The 21,101-nt window shown below is 45.2% G+C and overlaps 1 protein-coding gene across 2 annotated transcripts in view; it reads left to right on the forward strand.

The window, feature by feature from the left end:
- Positions 1-21,101, forward strand: part of HIBADH (3-hydroxyisobutyrate dehydrogenase) — a 175,194-nt gene that overhangs the window by 97,184 nt on the left and 56,909 nt on the right. Inside the window, exon 8 of one of the 2 annotated variants that reach the window (XM_045792965.2) lies at positions 3,539-4,489. The exons of the other annotated variant lie outside the window; for it this stretch is intronic. Coding sequence (XP_045648921.1) covers positions 3,539-3,697 — 159 coding nt within the window. The 3' untranslated portion in view covers positions 3,698-4,489. Of the gene's footprint in view, positions 1-3,538; positions 4,490-21,101 lie in introns of those variants that run through there. 2 annotated transcript variants of the gene reach the window in all.

The raw sequence follows: 21,101 nt of genomic DNA on the forward strand, positions 1-21,101 counted from the left end.
CTCCTACTAAGTCTCTGTCTCTACAATCACTCGTAGATGAAAGTCCATCTGCAAGTTGTCTTACGAAGCCCTTAATGATTTAGCCTTTGCTTGTCCTACCAGTTCGTTTCTGTCCTCGCAACCCCTCTCTTCGCTTCAGCCACACTGAACTCATTTCTGCCTGTCATCCCTCACTTGCAGACCTCCAGGCTGGCTCTTCTCTCTGCCTGCACCCCATTTGTCCTTGCCCCCTCCATCCCAGCTTCTGGCACTGTTCCTGGCGAATCGTCAGCGTGCTTTAAATATTTATTGGATAAAGCAGTGTTTGAACTATTTTTTATTTTGCAGTTTGGTTCCCCCTCATGTGTCATTTAAGAAAATACTTATTTTTATGCCAATCTGTATCCTGTATTTAGGTTTGCATACCTTCCACACAGGCTTTTGTAATTGTGCTGTGTGGCTGTTGTTAGAAACAGGAAGGAGCTCCTTAAGTATATTGTTTTCATTGAAGCTGCAGGTGATTTATTAGGGCACATGGCAGAATGGAGGAATCGCATTTATGCTCAGTTTCCATTCTCTTTCCCCATGAAGTGGGTTGTGAGCCGGTAGCGTATTCGGTTCCTGTAATACCGCTAATGGTCAGAACAGAGGAAGCAGCTAACAAGCAGAGTGTAGTAAGAAGTGGGAGGCTTCTCGTCCAAAGGCTCAGATGAGCTGGTCTGGCCTCCTGGTCTTCTGCCGCGCTGGCTTTGTCTGGGGACTCTGCCCTCGCTGCCTCCCCTGTGTGGTACACCTGAGCTTTCGCTGTTTGCCGAGGTGGCGCTGCCCAGGCAGAATCTGCCACGGTTAAAGTCTTCCCTTTAAAACGATTTTCTTGGTAATAAACGGTAGCATTCTCAACTAACAGCATGAGACAGTATGGGAGTAAAACATATGGAAATTACTGTTCTCCTTTATTCTCCTTTCCTCTATGAAATGCAGTTGTGATTTCTCTCATAAAGAGGAAGACTTATTAATTTTGCTCGGAATGAGAGTACTTAGGAACTTTAAAAAAAATCTTCCATCACTTCAGAGTGCTGTTAACAAAAACACACCATCGCTAATTAGATTCGTATAGAGAAATTGATGGAGGTTAAAGAAATCCCCATCGATGCCACATGGATTAAAGCAGCCATACCTGCTTGGGCAGACCAAGGCTTTACTTCCTAAGAGATGTTTTGCTCAACTGCCATTAAATGTATATGATGTTAGTGTGTCGCTGAAGTAGAGGCCTGTATATTTAGTTCTAGGTCTTAAACATCATAAAATTCTAACATGTTATGTGTATATAATCAGAACACAGTTAGTATGAAAACTAGAACATTCTTTTGCACTCTCCAACCTGGATGTCTGTGATAGCCACGACAGAACAACGTATGGAAAATCACGACGACTCTTGATACTCCCCCCAGTATACCCGTTTCCTTGTAAAACGTAACAACTTTTTCCTCCGTTAACTTGTTGAAACCTTATTACAATTGTTTTGTATTTTTCCTGAACTACCCACTTAGCTCATGGCTTCATAAATATTTTATTTGATTAGTGAAGTGGAAAGTCTGTTTATTTTAAATTATATATTATAAGCTTCAAAGGATGCCTTCTTTTTCTAACATTTCAAGATAGGCCTCTCAGACTTTGAGAGACTAATCACTTTTCTCTTTTTAGAATGTGCATCTTTTAAGGTAGCAGGCGCCAAAGCTATTTTACCGTCCGTGTTTTTGGTTTTGTTAGGTTTTATCTGGGGTATGTACTTGCCCATTTGAAAAACTATAGACTTGTCTTCTCGATAGTATTGTGTCCTCCTTGGTATGTTCTGTTTAACTCCGAGTTCTTCTGTTCCAGTTAACTACGTTAAAAGTTGAATGCAGTCTATGTAGATTTTTCTCTTCGTCTCTTGAAAGTAAACACATCTTGCAGATACGCTGCAAAACGATGTCAACAAGAGAGGTTTGTCCGGGTATGAGCAGTAGTGCAGCCGTGTGTTTGTTAACTGTGTAGGTGACAAACTCCCTCTTTAGTTTTAAGAAGCTATTGAAGAATTTAAGGTTAAGCAGTTTTTTCAGATCTGTTGTCTACCTGTGAAAATTATACAAATAAGCACAAAATCCTGTTTGCACCTATACGATCATACTAGTCAAGAAACTTATTTTTTCTTTGAATAATTTTTTACTTCGAGTGGACGGTATCGATAACTGCTCCGTTATCAAGGATGTTTCTCAGCGAGTAGAACTGTTTCTCATCTTGCTTCTTGTTTTCCCCTTTCATTGTTTGCTGACTTTTCCATTGGTGGGAGAAGTGAGGGTGATAATGGTAAGAAGAAGATCTAGTTGGTTTTGCCACTAGTTTGCAGCTCTTATAAAATCACAAATAAAATGAAATGTGGAGGATATTATTTCAATTATCCAAGTCTTCATTGTCTTCCATCAACTCCAGATATTTCAGGTTCGGACAAGATTCCATTTCTATGGTAGTGGGTATTCATTAGCTACCGTTTAACTCTGAAAGATTTATAATGTGAACTTTTGTCTATTTTTAAACAGCCATAAGTTTTCTGAGACCCTCAGAATGAAGCATTAGCTCACTGAGATGTTAAAGCGTTGTCATGAAGGCGGATGCCCCATTGCACTTAAAATCCAGACTCCTTACCAAACGTATTAAAGCTGCCGTGTTTTGCCTGTGTCCATCCCAGACTCATCTCCCACTCCAGCCCCCTGGCTCACTCTCATTCAGCCTCATTGAATTGAATGCTATTTCTTGAATATCCAAGCCATGTCCCCCGCACGGTCTTTTCGTTGCTGTTCCATCTACCTGAAACTCTCTTCCCCCTGCTCTCCAAAGAACTCACTACTCCCTAACATTCAGATTGTAGGTCAGGTGTCTTCACCTCAAAGAGGTCTTCCCTAAACATTTCATCTCCCAGGACTCCCTTCCTTCCACCCGAGCCTTGCTGTTCGCCACTTCCCAGCCCCTTGCCCTGTTTTATTTTTCTTCATAGTGCTTGTCATTGTCTGAAGTTTTAGTATTTGTTCTGTTGTCCATCTTCCCCAAGCTGCATGAGAACAGTGACTTGGTCTTATCGTACCTGTATCACCAGCCCTGGGAACAGTGTCCGGCACACAGCAGTTGCTAAATATTTGTTGAGTAGGAGATTGAATGGGTATTCAGGAATTCCATAATGGGGTTTGTCGTAGGCTTACAGGCTTCTGCAGATTTGAAAAAGCATTTCCCTATATGATCTCATCTGTATAGTAACCCCTGTCCAAAGTCAAAACAAAACAAACAGGTCTGCGTGGAGGAGTGGAGAGGACACTCAGAAATTAAGGTTTCTGTCTGGAGCAGTTTGGCAGCTATATGAAAGTACTTATAAAAATATATATAACTTACCACAATATTCATAAGTATCTTATTTTTTCAGACCTCGTTTCTCCTTCTTTGAAACCAAAGCATTAGGAGCCACGGTTCCAAAGTGAGCCTTAACTACCAGTCTCAATGTGTTCCCTCCTGCCCTTGTTTGATTTAGGATCTGGGGTTAGCACAAGACTCTGCCACCAGCACAAAGAGCCCGATCCTTCTGGGCAGTCAGGCCCATCAGATCTACAGAATGATGTGTGCAAAGGGTTACTCAAAGAAAGACTTCTCGTCCGTCTTCCAGTTTCTACGAGAGGAGGAGAGCTTCTGAGTCTGCCCTTGGCCGTGGACACTCTCGGACCACCAAACTCTATCTTGGAGCCTCCTGAGAGCTCACTCCACAAGTAAATGGGTTTAATCAAAGGTCACCTGTCTGCTTTTGATCGTCTAGGTCCCAGTAACTCCTAGGATTTTTCACCCATTTTTAACTGCTTATTCTTTCTACCTATTTAGCAAACATGCGTTACCTGAATTTACTTTCCTGCAAGCCACTGATGGTCTCTGCTAGCTAGCTGATTAACCTTTTTCAAAAGTTTTATCCCTGAGCCTCTTCAACGACATCGTTGCATACTTCAATCAGGATATTATTTACTCCACAAATAAAACCAAATATTTTTTCAACAGGATGAAACCGATCTGAAAGAAAAGAAAAGAAATTGGTGTGGGGAAAGGAGGTAGAAAAAAGGGGAAGCGTGGTGAATGACTACCTGGGTCCCTTGGGAAGTTTGTCCTGTTAACCAAGTGGCAGTATTCTTGCACTATTGAGGTCACTGATTTTCCAGGGAGTTGAGAAAGCTAGAGAACTCCTTGCTGCATGTTTTATAATTTGGACTCTGTTACATTACCTTAGTGCGTCCTTGTTACAACTCCCAATACTCAGCAACCTTGTTTTTTATATTTTTGCTTCCTTGTACATTCTTACTACATATTTTTTGACTTCAAAAGAATGACATCTTTAGAACTGTTTCAGAGCCAATGACGATATTTGCTTTAGATAATTATTACAATATTCTAAATATAACTGTATTATTTTGAATTCAAATAAATTTCTATGCTAATAATACATCCTTGGAGTTTTTCTGTCTTCCCAGCCATTTGGTGAACAACTAAATGATCTGACAAACTGGTATTACAGACTGATGGGGAAACAGTGGGAAGGAAAAGAAGGGAGGGGAGGTCAAAAGGAATGGAGTCTCAATTGGGCAGTGGCAAGCCAGCATCCTGCTGGGCCCTGTTTGAATCCTTAATGGGCATTCATTTGAATGTTTTCTACATTGTGGGTGCATGGGAATTCAGCCTGCATTAAATGGAATGTCCCCCAGTGTTGAGTGCAGTTGCCACTTTCCCTACCACAGGCCCTAGGAATATTCTTGTTGGTAGACCTAGACACCAAATTTGGCAGAAGTACCACAGTTTTCATCATTTTCTTGGTCATAAAAAATTCCATGGTGATGGGGCTATGGTGACGAACAGAACAAAATCTTGCCCTCGTAGACCATAAATTCTGGTGTCTCGCGCGTGTGTGAGGGGATGTGACAGACAAAAAATAAATGTTTAATGAACATGTCAGATAATAATAAGGAAAGAAGGCAGGATCAGGGGGGTGGTTGAGAAGTGTCCAGCATATTTTGTTAGGGTGGTAAGGTGGCATTTGAACAGAGATAACAAGGAAGTGAGGGAACAAGCCATGCAGGTGTCCGAGGAAAGAATATTGCAGGAACAGGGAACAGAAAGTACGAAGGCACAGAGGTAGGATAATGTTAGATATGAGGAATAACAAGGAGGCTGTAAGTGAAGTCATGAGATGAGGGGAGCCAGATCTTGTAGGGCCTTGTGGGCTATGTTAGGATATTGGCTTTTATTCTTTTTTTTTTTTTTTTTTTTTTTTTTTTTGAGAGAGAGAGACAGCGAGGTGGGGAGGGGCAGAGGGAGAGGGAGAGAGAAACTTTAGCAGACGCTGCGCTCAGCACAGAGCCCGATGCAAGGCTCGATCTCAAGACCCTGAGATCATGACCTGAGCCAAAACCAAGAGTCAGACACTTAACCAACTGAGTCACCCAGGCACCCCTTGGCTTTTATTCTGAGCAAAATTAGCATGGTATCAGTTAGCCAAAGCAAAAGCTAACTGCTATATTGCCACCCCAAAACTTAATGGCTTAAAATAACACATGTCTGTTATTTTTCCAGATTCTCTAGGTTGGCTGTATTATTCTTCTACTGGGCCAACTCCTCTGGAGCTGGACGGTCTAGTTTGGCCTCACTTAGCTGGGAGAGCTAGAGTGGTTGGGGCTTCTCTCCACATGGTCCAGGAGGCTAATCTGAATTTCTTCACATGGTGGCGGAAAGGCTCTCAATAGCAACATAGGACAAGCCCCAGTGAACAGACACTTTGCAGGGTTCTGCTTGTTTCAGTATACTGTCGCATTGGCCGAGGCAAGTCACATAGCCAAGCCCAGAGTCCACGTAGGAGTGGACGACATAGAGTATAGACACAAAGGCATCAGGGTTTGCAAGCATCCTGTCACGCCAGCCCGCTGAGCATTTCATTTAGAGGATTGATGTCGTGTGACCTACTCTTTAAAGGGATCACTCTGGCTGCTGTGTGGAGAGTAGAGTGTAGGGGCATGGGTGGCAGCAAGACCAGGTAGGAGGGAATTGTAATAGTCCAGATAAGAAGCAGTAGGCGCTGGGGCCGGAATGTTAATGGTGGAGGAGGCAAGAAATGAATGGTCAGATTTGAATATAAAAGGTAGGTCCACTAACTGATGGATGGGATGAGAGAGAAAGGGAGAAGTCCAAGGAAGAAGCCAAGGTTGGTGGGGAAAGTGGAGGAAGGGAGGAACCATTTACTGTGGGGAAGATGTGGGAGGTTTAAGAGAAGAGAACCCTGTATTTGAGGTGCCTCGTAGCCACCTAAGTGGGGAAAAGCAAAGGTACAAGACCATGCCTTGTGTTAATCTCACTTTCAGTGGTTGGGAACATGAGGCAGAGCCAGCAAATGAGACTGAGGAGGAGTGACAGTACGAAAACAACGGCAGTCGTGACCTGGCAGCCAAATGAGGACAGTGTTTTAAGGAGGAATGGGTATTTGTATCAAAAGCTACTGATAAGTTGAGCTGAGAATTAATGGTTTGGATTTGGCATAGTCGGTGGCTCTGACGAGTGTGCTGGAAATGACATTGGGGTGTGTTGGAAATGACTTTGAGCACGAGGGAATGGGGAGAGAAATTGGAAGTGAAGAGTAGGGACAATTCTCAAGAAGTTTTGCTGTAGAGGGAAACAAATGGGGTAGATGCAGGGATTTGGGGTCAAGGGAAATTTTATTGATATTAAGATTAGAGGTACTATGAGGTTATGCTGATGGAAGTGGGGTGATGAGGTAAGGGAAAGAAGTAGTGTACGAAAGAGAGGACACCTGCCGAGTGATATCTTTTAGTGGAGAGGAAAGGGGACAGGCAGGGATGGATCTCTGAAAACAAAAAACCAGCACAAACAGATCATGTGTCAGACTTGTAAGCATCTTACGTGAAGGATATTAGTGCTAGAAAGGACTTCACCAGCCTCTCTACCAGCATGTGGAAGTCTGCCTTCTTCTGACCATTAGTTTTCTCATCTATAAAGTTGTCATAAACAATGGAGCTGAATATGAAATGCTTGCTTGGAAACTTGAAACAAAAAAATATGTGTGAAGGACAATCCCAGGTGTTGGCAAGCGTGTGGAGAGAAGTAAAACCCTACATTACTGCCAGGAATATAAAGTGGTGCAGCCACTTTGGAAAATGGTTTGGCAGTTCCTCGAAAAATTAAGCAGAGAGTTACCACAGGACCCAGCAATTCCACTCCTAGATACATACTCAAGAAAAATGAAAATATGTGCCTGCACGGAAACTTGTATATGAAATGTTCATAGCGGCATTCGTCATAAGGGCCAGATAGTGGAAGCAATCCAAATGTCCCCCCACTGATGACTGCATAAACAAACTGGCAAAGCCGTACAGTGGAAGAATGGCCATAGAGAGGAATGAAGTTCTACCACGTGGTACAACATGGATGAACCTTGGAAACATGACGCCAAGTGAAAGAAGTCAGGCACGAAAGGCCGCAGAGTGTATGATTCTGTATGGAATGTCAGGAATCGACAAATCCACAGACACAAAGTAGATGAGTGGTTTCCAGGGACTAATGGGGGAGGGGGAAATAGGGAGTGACTGCCATTCGGTATGGAGTTACTTCTTAGGGTGATGAAAATGTTCTGGAATTAGATAGTGATGGTTGCATGACTTTGTGAATGTATTAAAAACCACTGAATCGTAATACTTTTAAATGGTGAATTTTATGGTGTGTGAATTATATCCCTATGAAAAAGAAAAACTAAGGAAAAATATCATGAGTTACAATCTTTCTTCCTAAGTGGCTCTCCACTGGGCAATTTTGCCTTGAGGGGACATATGGCAATGTCCGGGCACATTTGTGGCTGCCATACAGGGGGATGGGAGTGCTCCTGGCATTCAGTGGTATATGTCAGGGACGCTGCTAACCACCCTACAAGGCACTGGTCACACCCCACAATAAGAATTAGCCTCCCCCAAATGTCCATAATGCGGAGTTTGAGGAACCCTGGCCAGGTGTAGGTTCCAGGGGTACCTCAAACGTGGTATATCAACACCTGAGCTCCCCATCCTCCCACCCAGCCGACCTGCTTCTCTGACTGGTCCCTGTCCCATCCAGGTTCCCAGGAGCCATCCCTGACTCCCTTCTCCCTCCGCCCGCTCTCCATTGTGAGGTCTAAACCCCTAGAGCCTGCTTCAGGCCCTCATCACACCTTGTCTGGGATGCTTCATCATCTTTGCAGTTGCTCTCCTTTTTTTCTAACAGCTTTCCTGACGTATCGAACATATACAGTAAAACTTGCTCACTCTAAATGTACAATTAAATGACTTTTAGTAAGTTTTCAGAGTTGTACAGTCATTACCACAATCCAATTTTAGAACGTTTCCATCACCGCGCCACCCCCCTCCCCAGTCTCTTGTGCCCATTCACTGTCATTGACTGTTCTCACCCCCACCCTCTAGCCAGAGGCAACCGCTCATCTTTCTGTCTCAATAGATTCACAGCTGCTTCTTGGCCACCAGTTTGGTTCCTCAGTTCATCCTTCACACCCCTGCAAGAGATGTCTTTCTAAGACTGACATCCAGTCCTGTCATTCCCCTGCAGAAAATCCTTTAGGCGGGATGTGGCCGGAGCTCTGCAGCGTGGCGTTCTCGGCCCTTCATGCTCCAGCTCCTGTCGCACTTCACCGGCATCGTCGCCCTCGGCTCTGTTTATGGTACCCGGGGTTCCAGAGGGTTGTGAACCACAGCACTTGCCATTTTTCAAGAATGCCGCATGTGTCACACCTCAGTCCCTTTGCATGTGCCACTTCCTTCAGCTGAAATGCCCTTCTCCTTTCCTAGTCGACCAGCTCAGGCACCATATCTTCTAAAAGGCCTTCCTCGGCCACCTCAGGCCGAGTCACTTGCCCTCTGTTTCTATAGGTAGCTCTTTGATGATATCTCTTGTATCACAGGACTTACTCTATTACATGATATGTGCTGGCTTGCCTGTCTGTCTTCCACACCAGTCGGTGAGCTCTTGGGGACATAGGAAGTGTCCCGTTCAGTTCTGAGTCCTGTGTCGAGTTCAGCACCTCGCATGTGAGTAAGAGCTCAGTGAATGTGTGAATGACTGAGTCAGTGGAAGCTATGACATTGCATTTGTGTTGGGTGAACTGACCGCGTGAACTTCTTTCTTAAAGATTCTTCTTTAGCAGATCAGGTTTATTTTACTCTGTGTTATAAATGATGCAGTTTGTTACACGCGGCTGCCCAAGAAGTCTTGCAGAATGTGAAACTTTGACAGATTGTTCTTAGTCGAAAGAAACTTCTGGGGGGAAAATATGCATTCTTGGTAGCAAGATTTTGTCTGTTTATGTACTTTATCTTAAAAAAAAAGATTTATTTGAGAGAGCAAGTGAGTGTGGGGTGGGGGCAGGGCAGAAGGAGAGGGAGAGAGAGAGAATCCCAAGCAGACTCCCCACTGAGCACAGAGCCTAATGTGGGGCTGATCCCATGAGATCCCATGAGATCATGACCTTAGCTGAAATCAAGAGCCAGACGCCCAATCGACTGAGCCACCCAGGCGCCCCTGTTTATGTACTTTAAATGTCAACTTGCATGCACACATGCCCCTTTATAAAGCACAGTGGTTCCAGATGTAATCTCTGTACAGGCTACACGGACCTCGAGGCATAGGTGAATTTCATAGTAACACAGGTTTGACTTATTCAAGGCGTTCTGTGACCAGTCAGCTGTTTGGGAGGATCTTTCGCTATCCTGTTGCTCTGACATCATGATAAGGAAACATAAGCTCAGACACAGTTAAGTCCCAACGCTAAGTGAACTCCAAACGGACAGGGCCTACTCCTTGGTCATTTCTCTCATGGCGTGACTTACCTTCCAGGCGATCAGAAATGTGTTTGATCTGTCCACTTCTTATGGGGAGTGGGAAGCAAGGAGGAGAAAGAGCAGAGAGCGGGACAGCGTTATCCATGTGCATAAATTCCACCCAGGCTACTGTCAGGAGTCCGCTGCTGCTCAGGGGGGAAACAGCACAAGCTACCACTGGCCTCAGCCACAGTAATGCACCCTCGAGCATTCTCGGATGGCCAGCCCGTGGGGAGTCATCTGCCCGGGTGGGGTTTTTAGCCATCTTTCAGTTCAATTGAAGAGGAAGCTTAAGGACATCAGAGGGATTTGTAATGTTCCGCGCGAGGTGTCAGACCCATAAACTAGCATGTCCATCGCACCAGTGCACACACGGAATTGTCTCTCATTGGTGGCAGAGAGATTGAAGATGACCTTTTACTATGTAATTGTATTCATCATTTCATAATTCAAGAATATCTAAAAGGGATGAAGACTTCTTCATTCTAACTAGAATTTGCCTCTTTCAGGACGTGAATAGGAAAATACAGTAAAGCAGAAGCACTTTGCAGCCAGCCTGCAGGGAGTGCTTTCCAGCGTCTGGGTTACCAGAACTGTCCCCGGTGAGGAGACAGGAGACCTGTGTCCCAGGTCCACACCAACCTGTGCAATATCGTGTGGATAGTTTCCTTCTTTTGAAAACGAGAGCAGTGCACTGATCTCCAAAGTTTGTTTCAGCTCTGAAATTCTGATTCCTTTTAGTTAAGGGTTTGAGAAGATGTGAGGCATGTGCTTCTGACAGTTTTTGGGCTCTCTCTGGTCGGGTATTATTTATTGCTCATATAGCCATCTCATTTATTAGGGTTTTTTTTATAGCCGGGAATAGATTCAGAGATCAATACATTTTTATTAATGATGGTCCGTCATGCCTGGTAAAGAGATGGCAAGAGAGCTCATCTAGAATGAGCCACTTGAATAAACCTGACACGCGGGCTTAGCTACGAGCTGCATTTTGGCAGGCCTCTCTGTAAAATAATGACATTGGCAGAGGGAAAGACGATGGAAACCTTCCTCACAGCCAGACTCATAAAATCAAAGGGCAGGTTTGGGGTGTGCTTCCCAGCCCTGGCTGTATATGCAAATCCCATGACTTTTTGAGTGCAGCATTTTATCTTCAAAAGGACAAAATTTGGCATTTGCTGTAGTCATTAAAAATGATAAATGCCTAAAATGCTTTAGAGTTGGGATCATTGTAGGTTAGAACAAATATTGCTTCAGTACCCAACAGTATCTTAGAGTTGAAAACTTCTCACTGACGTTGTCAAACCAGAAAGTATTAAAAAAAAAAAAAAAAAAACCTCCGTTATTTTCCCTTTAAATCATATGAAATTGGGCATAATTGTTGCCAGTACTCCTGATGAAAATGAATGGTCTGGAAGTGACTTACTTTTGGGAGTGAATTACTCCTCCCGACACCATTAAGAGATAGCCCTGTGGCCCGAAAGAGTTAATCCACCTCCAGATGGAGTTTTTCAGCCACTCTGAGCAGAGAGTTCAGATGATATCAAGTTCACTTTTCTTTTACATTTGTTTGGGGCCTGTTGAACTTAATTTTCATTCCATTTATGGATAGAATTTGGAATATCTTATGGTCATTTTAGACTATTTGAGGCCTTTCACAGAAATTTCCCCTTAGAGCTCCGATCTCAGAGACTCTAAGAGCAAATGTCGCTTCAATCCCTGTCTCTCTCCTCCTCTTAATGACCTTAACCCTGACCCCAGGCCTGCTCTCTATAAGTGCCAAACATGATTCATTCTCCTTGCTTGATTTAGTTTTGTCCCTTTAATGAGCCAAGATGACCAGGGAGACCTGATAGCTTATTTGTGCTAATGTAAGTATGCTGTACTAGTTAACTCCTAACTCATTTATTTGGCTTTTACTTTTGCCTCGAACTGACCCTTTGTCTCAGAGATGCAAGGTCCATGTTTTAGACAAAGGAGATCCAAACAGTGAACGTTAACACGCAAGTCAGGAGACAGACACTGCCCTGGAAAGAAAGAAAAAGCAAACTGTTGGAGAATGAGAGAGACTTGATACTCGGTGCCTCAACAACCACGTTACAGATGCATACACGCGTTCACCCAGAGCGTATTTTATTAGCTGCTGCCTCATGCCCTCCTGCTCAGAACTCCTCCCCTTTGAAGCTCCAGGACTCCCCGTGTCTGCCAGTCACACATTTCTGTGCTGGTGTCTCTGCAATCCAAATGTCTGATTTCTCCAATTTCTGATACTGTTTGTGTGTGCAGGAGTGGGTTTTTCACTTAGTGTTTCATACATAACCTCTGATTTTTTCCCCCAATGTGGCAGTGGCAGAACTGGGCCATCAAGGACGCGTACAAGGTGATAAGCAGGAAGAGACTTTTTAAAAGAGATTTACGATGGGTTTAGTTTCCCTGTCGTTGAGCTTACCACTTTCAGCCCAACTCATTTGGGATCGGTAGGGATCTGACCATGGGGTTCTGATAAACATGTTTTTATCATTGTGAATTTATGTTTGCTTCAATGTCAAAAAGAAAACAAAACTATTAAAAAGTGGTATGAGTTTGAGCGGTGGCTCGATCCCTGATTATGGCCCTTCCTGGCCATCCCATTGAATTTCTGGCTGGCCCAACTAGGGACATTAAAAGCTGCCCCGTCCGAGGTTGGGTGTTCCCTGCATTGCATTGTACTCAGAGCAGTTCAGCTTGGCTCCTGCTCTAGGTCGGCGACACCCTCGAGCTTATATACCTGTGTCACCACAAATCTTAAACGATGCAGTTTTCTTGGCAGCTCCATCCTCCTCAGATGAATAGGGGGATGCGAGTGAAGGCCAGGGCTCTTATCTCCGCATTAGGACCAGGGTGGGTGGACGCCTCTGTCCTTCCTCACACAGGCTCCGGGGAGGCCGCTGGCTGACGGCTCCGAGAGGAGGGTCTAGCCCATGCTGGAACTTCTGTGCTTTGGAACAATCTGCTTCTTTTCTGAAAATACCTCGTTGTGCTTCTCCGGGAATGGTAGTGATGGCATCCCTTGTCCACAGGACAGCTTTACATACTTGTTCTCTCGGAAGAAAGAAAACTTCAAAGAAAATTCTCCTCAGGGCAGTCCAAGAGTTATCTAATCACCAGCTCTTTAGAGTTGGGGAATCTCTTCTTGTGTTAGCCTGTTACACCAGATGGTTTCCTCTTCTAAAAAAAAATAAAAAATCATAAATGAATTCTGCTTGGTCAGGTATTGTCATCTTTGCAGAGAATTTTCTTTGCCTGATGTCCTATCTGATGGGCCATTCTATGTATTATATGCTACATAATCCGCACAAATGGATACCGTGCTCCATAAAACTGCCATACTGTTTTCAGAAACTAGTAATTCACAAAGTAAACCTGAGACAGTGCTGTTAATAAACACAAATTGCAAACAAGAAGGTAGTAAGTGGAAATAATGCACTCATTTAGGAGTAATAAAGCCTTTGATCTTACTTTGAAGGAAAGAGTCTATGTTTAAACTACCCATTCAGGGACAGCCAGATGCCCATAAAGAGCAGTGCTTTGCTTTGATAGAAAATCACTGAGGCCTGTCTAGCAGGTCTGGTTTGTAAACAGATTAGTTAAGGGCTCATCAGGACTGATTTGCATAGGATTCAGCAAGCCCCCATCACTTTTTCAACCTTAATGAGCAATGCCGTTTCCAGGTTGGAAATGACACCATTTTTTTTTTTCTAGCTAGAAATCTTAGGTAATTACTTTGTGGGAAAGGGAAAGAATATTCATATAACATGAATCCTTGCTGTCCTCAGCTAATGGGAAAATGATGACCTGAGACTTGTTTTGCTTGCTCTAAATGGTGAAGGATATAATGAAGGAAATAGGTTATGAGTTTAAAATTAGGTTACCAAAAGGTTTTCTTCCCTTTCTCTATTATTTGAGAGATAAAGGAGGATTCATCCAAATTAAAATAGAAGAGGTAACACGCAACTGCGGGCTGGGACCGCAAATATTTATTTATCTACAGATGTTTATGGAGTACCTCCCTGGAGCCAGGCTGTGTTCTCTGGACCGAGCCTCCCTCGGTGCTCAAGGCAGAGGAGGGCCCTGCTCTCCCAGAGCCTACCTTCCCGAGCCATTGTGGAGAAATGGGAGCAGCAGAGAAAAGGAAACAGGCCAGTATAAACACGTGTTCTGAAATTTTTACAAATTAGCAGCCGTTTGCTTGAGAGATGGCAAGCTCAGTATTCCCGGAGAGAAAAGAATCCCCTCTGATCAATAGAATTCCACTTTTATTTTTGATTTTCAGAAAAGTCAGTCATTGCTTTGATGTCAGTGATCAGGAATATCTCCTCTTTTTAAATTTTGGAGTGAAGAAAATATCAAAGCCTTTGCTTACTCTGCTGACTTGATGGATAACAAGAGGAGCAGCTCAGTAGAGACGAAGGGTAACTTTGAAAAGAGCACTTTCGAAATAAAATGAGCGGATACAGGAAAGTTTTCAATTCAGATCTGCCAGAAGTGCAGTGAGTTGATGGTGGACGATGGCCTGTTTCTTTGTCTGGCTTGCAGCCACATTGTTCTGCTTATAAGAGATGTTTTTAAGCATTGTAAACATTGGTGACACTAAGTTGCTCAGTTGGGAACTTGGGTTTAAATAACAACCTTCAGCCTTTGTGTCCTGCCTCGTCAAGGCCGAGGACCTCAGCCTTGCACTGCTTCCTAGAAGCTAGATCCAATCAGCACGCTCCTATAAATGTCACCTTGGATACATTCCACTGAGGAAAAAAAAAAAACGGCCCAGCTCTGTCTGGTAAGTGTTAGAAGGGAGGCTGGGGACAATTTCATACTGATTTGGGCAGGACTCCAGGTCCTGTCCAGGTAATTCAGATGGATAGGGGGCATAAAGGGAGGCCATGCCCTTTGCTTCTCCAAATGGATTTGATTAGGCTGAGGAAGAAGAGGAGGCCATGTTGGGTTGCCTGCTTGTGAAGACCGTTGGGGAGAGGATCCAGTAAAATCCATTTGTGACCAAGTAAGGCACCCGGACTCCTTAGGAAAGCTGAATCACGTGAATCCTGTCTCTCTCAAGAGAACACAGGTGAAGCCTTGGAGGGCCTTGCTGGTCCCCTTCCTAGCACGCCCATTCCACTGTTTCCTAATGGGTAGATCTCCCTCCGGCTTGTCCCTTTCTACATGTCTCGTACCTTCCATACAGGAATATACCTCATGACCTCTTCCAGGCAGGCACGCTTGCCTTTAGAAGCCCTGTAGGTGGATATGACAAGAAGGATCCAATCTGCCTTTCAGGGGTCCTCTTGACACACGGCGGCACCTGCATCTTTGGGGCACCACAGTGGGAATCTGGGCTGTTCTACCTCTTCTCCTCTTTCTGTAGACATCTCTCTCCAGTTCGTGTCTCCCAGCTCAGGTTGGCGTGAGGCAGATCAGCAAGACCACTGCCTGAGCAGATTTCCAAATGTGAGCTCCGTGCAGGCCAGACCGTTGTTTTGCAACTGATATCGTCCAAGCACCTAGTACGGTGCCTGGCAGCTCCTAGGGACTCTCTAAACACTGCATTTGTTGGGAAAATGAAAGAATAAATGAATGAATGAGATACCAGTTTTCTCTTATAAGCATCCCTGATTTGTATTAGTGATACTTAACACTCCCCGACTTTGGCTCACTGGGAACAGAGCCAAAGCCAAAGTTCCCAGGGCCTCTGCTTCCAAGAGCTCCAGGGCAGGACGGATGGGAGGGAATGGGTCTGGTTGTGGTGAGGCAGGCTTGCCAGTTCTGAGGCAGTCTGGGGCGGGGTGGGGGGGGGGGTGGCGGCTGCTGTATGCAATGTGTCCAGCCCCAGTATTTGGAAGCTTTCTTGAGTTAGAAACAGAGAACACTTACCCCCTGTTGTTACGGGCCCCAAGGCTAATTCCAGGGCATAGGGAGAAGTCCCTCTAAACAGCCAGTTAGACTGTGAAGCTACTAGCACAAGCTCTGACCTATAGTAGATCCTTGGCAAACGCCCTCCTCTCAGCACGGCCGTGGCCGGAGACTGGCAGGGACGATCTGTGACTGGAGTCACGGCCTCTTGCCCGGAGACGCTACTTCTACTAAGCTTCTACCAAGCTTAGAGAACACAGGAACCCCTCATGATAGGAAGGCCGAAGCTGTGCTTGCTCTGGGTTTCCTGAGTTTTTATATACGAGTGCAACAGGTTTTAAAACCCTCCTTTATTTAACAGACTTGCAATCAAACTTTTGAAAATAATGGTGAAAGCCATCCTTCTTCCCCCCACTCACCTGCTGCATCTTTTAACACGGCAGCCTTGAGGCAGTAGTGCTGGGCTGTGAAAAGGTCAGACCTGAATGTGAACCCCAGATTTGCCATTTCCTAGCGTGTGGCCTTGGGCCACGGACAGCCTCTCTCCGCCTGTCTTCTCATCTTAAGATGGGGATGGTAACAGTACCTCGCTCACGGGGGAGTTGAGAGGCTTCAAAAAAGACAGTCTATGTGCAATGCATGGTCCAGCGTTGGCCACATAAACTCTTTGACCCAGCATCTCATTCCTAGGAATGTATCGTAAAGAAATAATAAAACATCTATTTATAACTAAACACATAGAGATATATTAAGTGTACTCATCGATCTTTGTTTTAGAGTATTAACAAGTCGTTTGGTTCCTTTTCTGTGCCTTGGTCTCCTTATCAGGCTCTTTCCAGCTCTTGGCCAGGCCCAGAGTCAGCTGGTGAGAATGTTTGGCTTTGGAGGTGGAAGAAAGATAGGAAGAGCTACCCAAACTCTGGGAACCCCAGAATGTCCCCTCTATCTATAAAGTTGTCAATGGAGACATCGCAGGGCCAGTGAAGATGATCTATCCATCCTTGTTTCTAGCCACCAGTAGCCGTCCTAGTTGTTAGGAAGGGAATACAAATGGTTGTTTACAGGCAGCCAAACCTGATGCTAGCATAATAGAGCCATAGGAGGTAAATAGAGCAGCTGTGCGCGCCAGGAGAAGACGGGGGTTGGAAGTGTGGGAGGAGAGGTGATGGAGGACTACCATTGCCTGGCTAGTATCCGGGGAGACGAGGGAAAGGGGAGGGCTTTGGAATACAGTAGACCTGCGTTTGCATACCAGCCTTGCCAAGAGTTAGCGAACTATTCATGAAGTTTCATGAAGTTTCGTTTTCTTATCTTTAAAATGGAAAAGCATTCCAGAGAGCCATTGCAAGAATTAAATGAGATGAGAGAGTGTATGCGAAGCGTCGAACCCATGGCAGGTAATAAAAGTGAGTTCTGGGCGCCTGGCTGGCTCTGTCAGTACAACGTACGACTCCTGATCTCAGGGTCGTAAGTTCGAGCCACACATTGGGTGTAGAGATTACTTAAAAATAAAATCCAAAAAAAAAAAAAAAAACAGTTCCACTTTCAAGTATTTTGTCCTGTTGTTTCCTTAAGAAATGTGTGTGCTCCACAATGTGTGTTGATTTTGGATTCAGAGGAAATGATCGATGTGACATCTTTAGAACTATTTTATGTCCCACATATGAATGGTCTGATTCATATAGTTGGCATAGTTTTCATGGCCTTAGTGGGGCTTTAAAGCATTTACCCTTGTATTAACCTTTTTTGATTAAAGATGCTGTTGTTGACTGATGCAGCAAGTTGAAGAGTGAAGAAGTAGATCGGTAAGGCCAAGAGAAACATTGTTAAAATGCGATTACGTGAAATGAGGCGGCTAGCCCTCTGATAGCACTTGTGTTTAGCATCACGGTGAGTTGTGTTCACATCTGTTGCACGACTGACAGAGGGCTTTGAAGTTTCCTCAAAATACAACTAAAAAGGCTGGTCAGGGAAGGGATGGGGGATGGTAGAAAGCCTGCTTTTACCTAAGTGTCCCATGCAGATAAGCACCAGGGCAGAGAAAGAATAACAGGCAGTCCTCTGAGCCTTGGGTCTTCTCTTTCATTCCCTTGCTTCTGTCCAGAGGCGTTGCTAAGGTAATTTGCAGTTTGGAGAGCTGTGATCACGCTGCCTGAAGCACTGAAAGCTCACGGTCATGCTTCCAAGCTGATCACAGGCCGTAAATGCTCGCAAGTTGTAATGGACTAAACGAGCCATTGCCCAAGATTTTTAACCCAGATGATAACACCGCTGAGGCAAAGCCTTGTTTTGTTCTGTTTTGTTTTAAAGATGAGTGAGTGTGTAGCCTACTGGATATTTTTAGAGCTCATCTTTTTACTTTATGCTTTTTAAAGTGATTAAACCAGATCCACGGTTGGCTTTCATATTTGCAGAAAGGTGCCCCTTGCCTTCCTTCCCTTTACTTCCCATCTCACTACCACCTCTACCCCAGTGGGGCTTGCCTGGTGTGAGGTCTGACTCATCTTGCAGTTAGAACAGAACGGAAAATGATGTTAGCATTTACACTGAGTCAAGAGTTAGGCTTCTACTTCCGACATAGGTCAGCAGTCACAGAAAGCGGCATTGTTGGAAATAGTGCAGCGGGAAACATACCCGCTGAGTTTAGAATGATTACCAAATGCCAGCGTATTGCCTTCTAGTGAAATCAAAGTTCTGTGTTAGAGTCATAGAAATTATTCAAAATCGATCCACTTAGCAAAATGAGTGGATTTATCGATGCCAGAGAACAGATTTATTTAAAAACTCAAGAGTTCTGCTCTAAAAAAAATTAAGGGCAAATTGCCTCGAGACATTATTGTATTCTAAAACTTCCAAGGCCCTTGGTCATGTCAGGGTTTTTTGTGGGTTTTCGTTTTTTGTGTGTTTTTTTGCCTTATATTTTTATGTTTTGTTTTTCCTTTTGTATTTAGTTAGTTAGTCTTTCAGGCTTGACCACCTACATCTACTCTGTAAATGCCATAGAAAGGAAAAGAGCTAGGAAGTGTCACCAATTTTGCCTCTTCACTGTCTATCTTTTGGACAGGCTGGAAACCTAGTTTTTGTTGGCTTTTTTGGTTTAGGTTTTTCTTTCTTTCCATATAAGTAACAGCAGTCACCTATCCTCTTGCCCTCGTGGGCCGGGGACCCACAGGAGTGGCATCACCTGGGAGCAGGACAGAAGCGCAGACTCTCAGCCCCAGCCCAGACCCGCTGAATCAGAATCTGCAGTATTACAGGTTCCCCAGGGGATTCCTGTTCACATTCAAATCTGAGAAGAGCTTGTACCTGAGTCTGGCTCATGCTGTGTTTCAGTCTCATTGGCAGGCTTTTAGTTTGAAGGGGTGTTCTTTGGGAGCAAAAAAGAGAGACTCAGAGCACTTCCAGAAGCAGAAGTTTTACTGAAAGGGTGTACATGGACCTGAGCTGGAATCCGGAAGGAAGATCTGAGGCAAAGCTAAGGGCAAGCTACCCCCTGCTTCTGCGGCCTCCTCACCCTGGCTTCTACTTGGCCCTTCACGGCTCCCCCAGTCCTTTGCTCCATCATCATATCCAAGAGCTAGATTCTGGCCCAGTATGGTGTTTTTCTCCCAGGCACCCATAAGTCACTGGACCGGACTCTTGGATCAGCTGGGGGCAGAGACAGGCAAGTGATCTGCATAAAGGCTGCCCCTCAACGGGCAGGCGGGGTGAGAGCCCTGAGACGGGCTCCTGGCCACCCATAAATCTCATCACAGTTTATAAGAACCCCAGCATGAAATTCTGAATGCACTTGGGGAAAGGCACTTCCCAAAGCCAACGTCAGTTTGAGCCAAGGAAACAGAAAATGTTTCTAAATTCACTTATTACCAGACCTATTCCAGGGTAGGAAAGAGGGAAAGATGAATGTGGAGAACTGAACATTCATTTTAAGACGTTCTGTGGGCCAGTTACTTTGGAGACTTACCATGTCAAGATACAGAACTATGCACGAGGGAGCCTGGGGAGAGAAGTTCCCTCCGGCTGACATTTGCTAGGGGATCATTCAGAAGACAGGGCACCCCCATACTTTTCTTCAAAGAGCCTAATAGCGTAGCTGAGTTTATGAAGCCTGGAAGAAATTGTTAGAGAAAAGCTTAGTGTTTAAACATTATTATGGAAGGATTTAAAATCTTTAAAAATTCTAAGAATTTGAATGTTTCTAGAAAAATTATAAATTCCAGAGCAGATATCTCAGCCATCTGGGGACCACAACTAACCCTGGGATGCTGCAACAAGGGAACCTGATGGGATGGAAGCCCCATGGCCCCATTTTGCAGCACCGCCCAGAGTCTGTTACAGCTCGGAAATGGGGGTGATCTGGTTTGCGTGACTTCTCTCTGCTGGTCAGGCCCCCTCTTCCCTGCCACCTTCTCCCTCCTGGCTCAGCCTGGGTTATGGCGGTGGGGGGGCTGATCCCTGCTTCCTCTGCGCTCTCCACGGAGGCCTACCCCACATAGGCTGCCACTTTGGCCTTCCTGGAGCACAGCTCCGTGCCGGGGCCCCGACCTCACGCTGCGAGGGTGGCGGGCCTTTGCACTATCCATTCTTCCACTGCCCTGGCCAGCCAGGTCCCACCATCCCTCCCTGACCAAATCCCCATCTGCCCAAGGGCCGTGCCCCAGGCCCCACCTCACCCACCCCTGCTTTGGATCTCCTCTGATGGTCACCTACCCCTTTCCAGGTGCGCCCCTGATCTGCCCCTGCAGGATCCCTCCTCATTCTCCCGCCGGGTGGGGACTCATCCTCCTCTCAGCAACGGTGACACTCCCCCTGTTGTTTCCGTGGCTTTCTTTTCTTTTTAATCTAAAGATGCCATTCCTTTCATGCTGGGTCAGAAGTCCCTTGACCACCGGTGGGGACTTGAAAACCTCACAGCGAGAATGGCAGCGTAGAAAATCAGAAGACACTTCTGTCAGAATTCGCATTCTGGTGGACTTAGTGGCTGTGGTCTGTGTGGTCTTGAACGAGTCACTTGTCTGCCCCACCGCACTTTTGCATCTGTAAAAGAAGAAAATGGCAAGACAGGCTTGGTGGTGGACGTCCTGTCTTAACATCTGCCGTGCTTCGCCAACTCCCGAGCACCTCTCGAGCCTTCAGCTGCTGCTCTGGTGGTTACCGTAGGTGCTCAGTAAATGCCGAGCCCCCCTGCTGCCCTGGTGGTTACCGTAGGTGCTCAGTAAGTGCCGAGCCCCCCTGCTGCTCTGGTGGTCACCGTAGGTGCTCAGTAAGTGCCGAGCCCCCCTGCTGCTCTGGTGGTCACTGTAGGTG

The sequence above is a fragment of the Ursus americanus genome, chromosome 3 (genome assembly GCF_024610735.1).
Source record: "Ursus americanus isolate L20-20 chromosome 3, mUrsAme1.1.p, whole genome shotgun sequence".
Lineage (NCBI taxonomy): Eukaryota > Metazoa > Chordata > Mammalia > Carnivora > Ursidae > Ursus > Ursus americanus.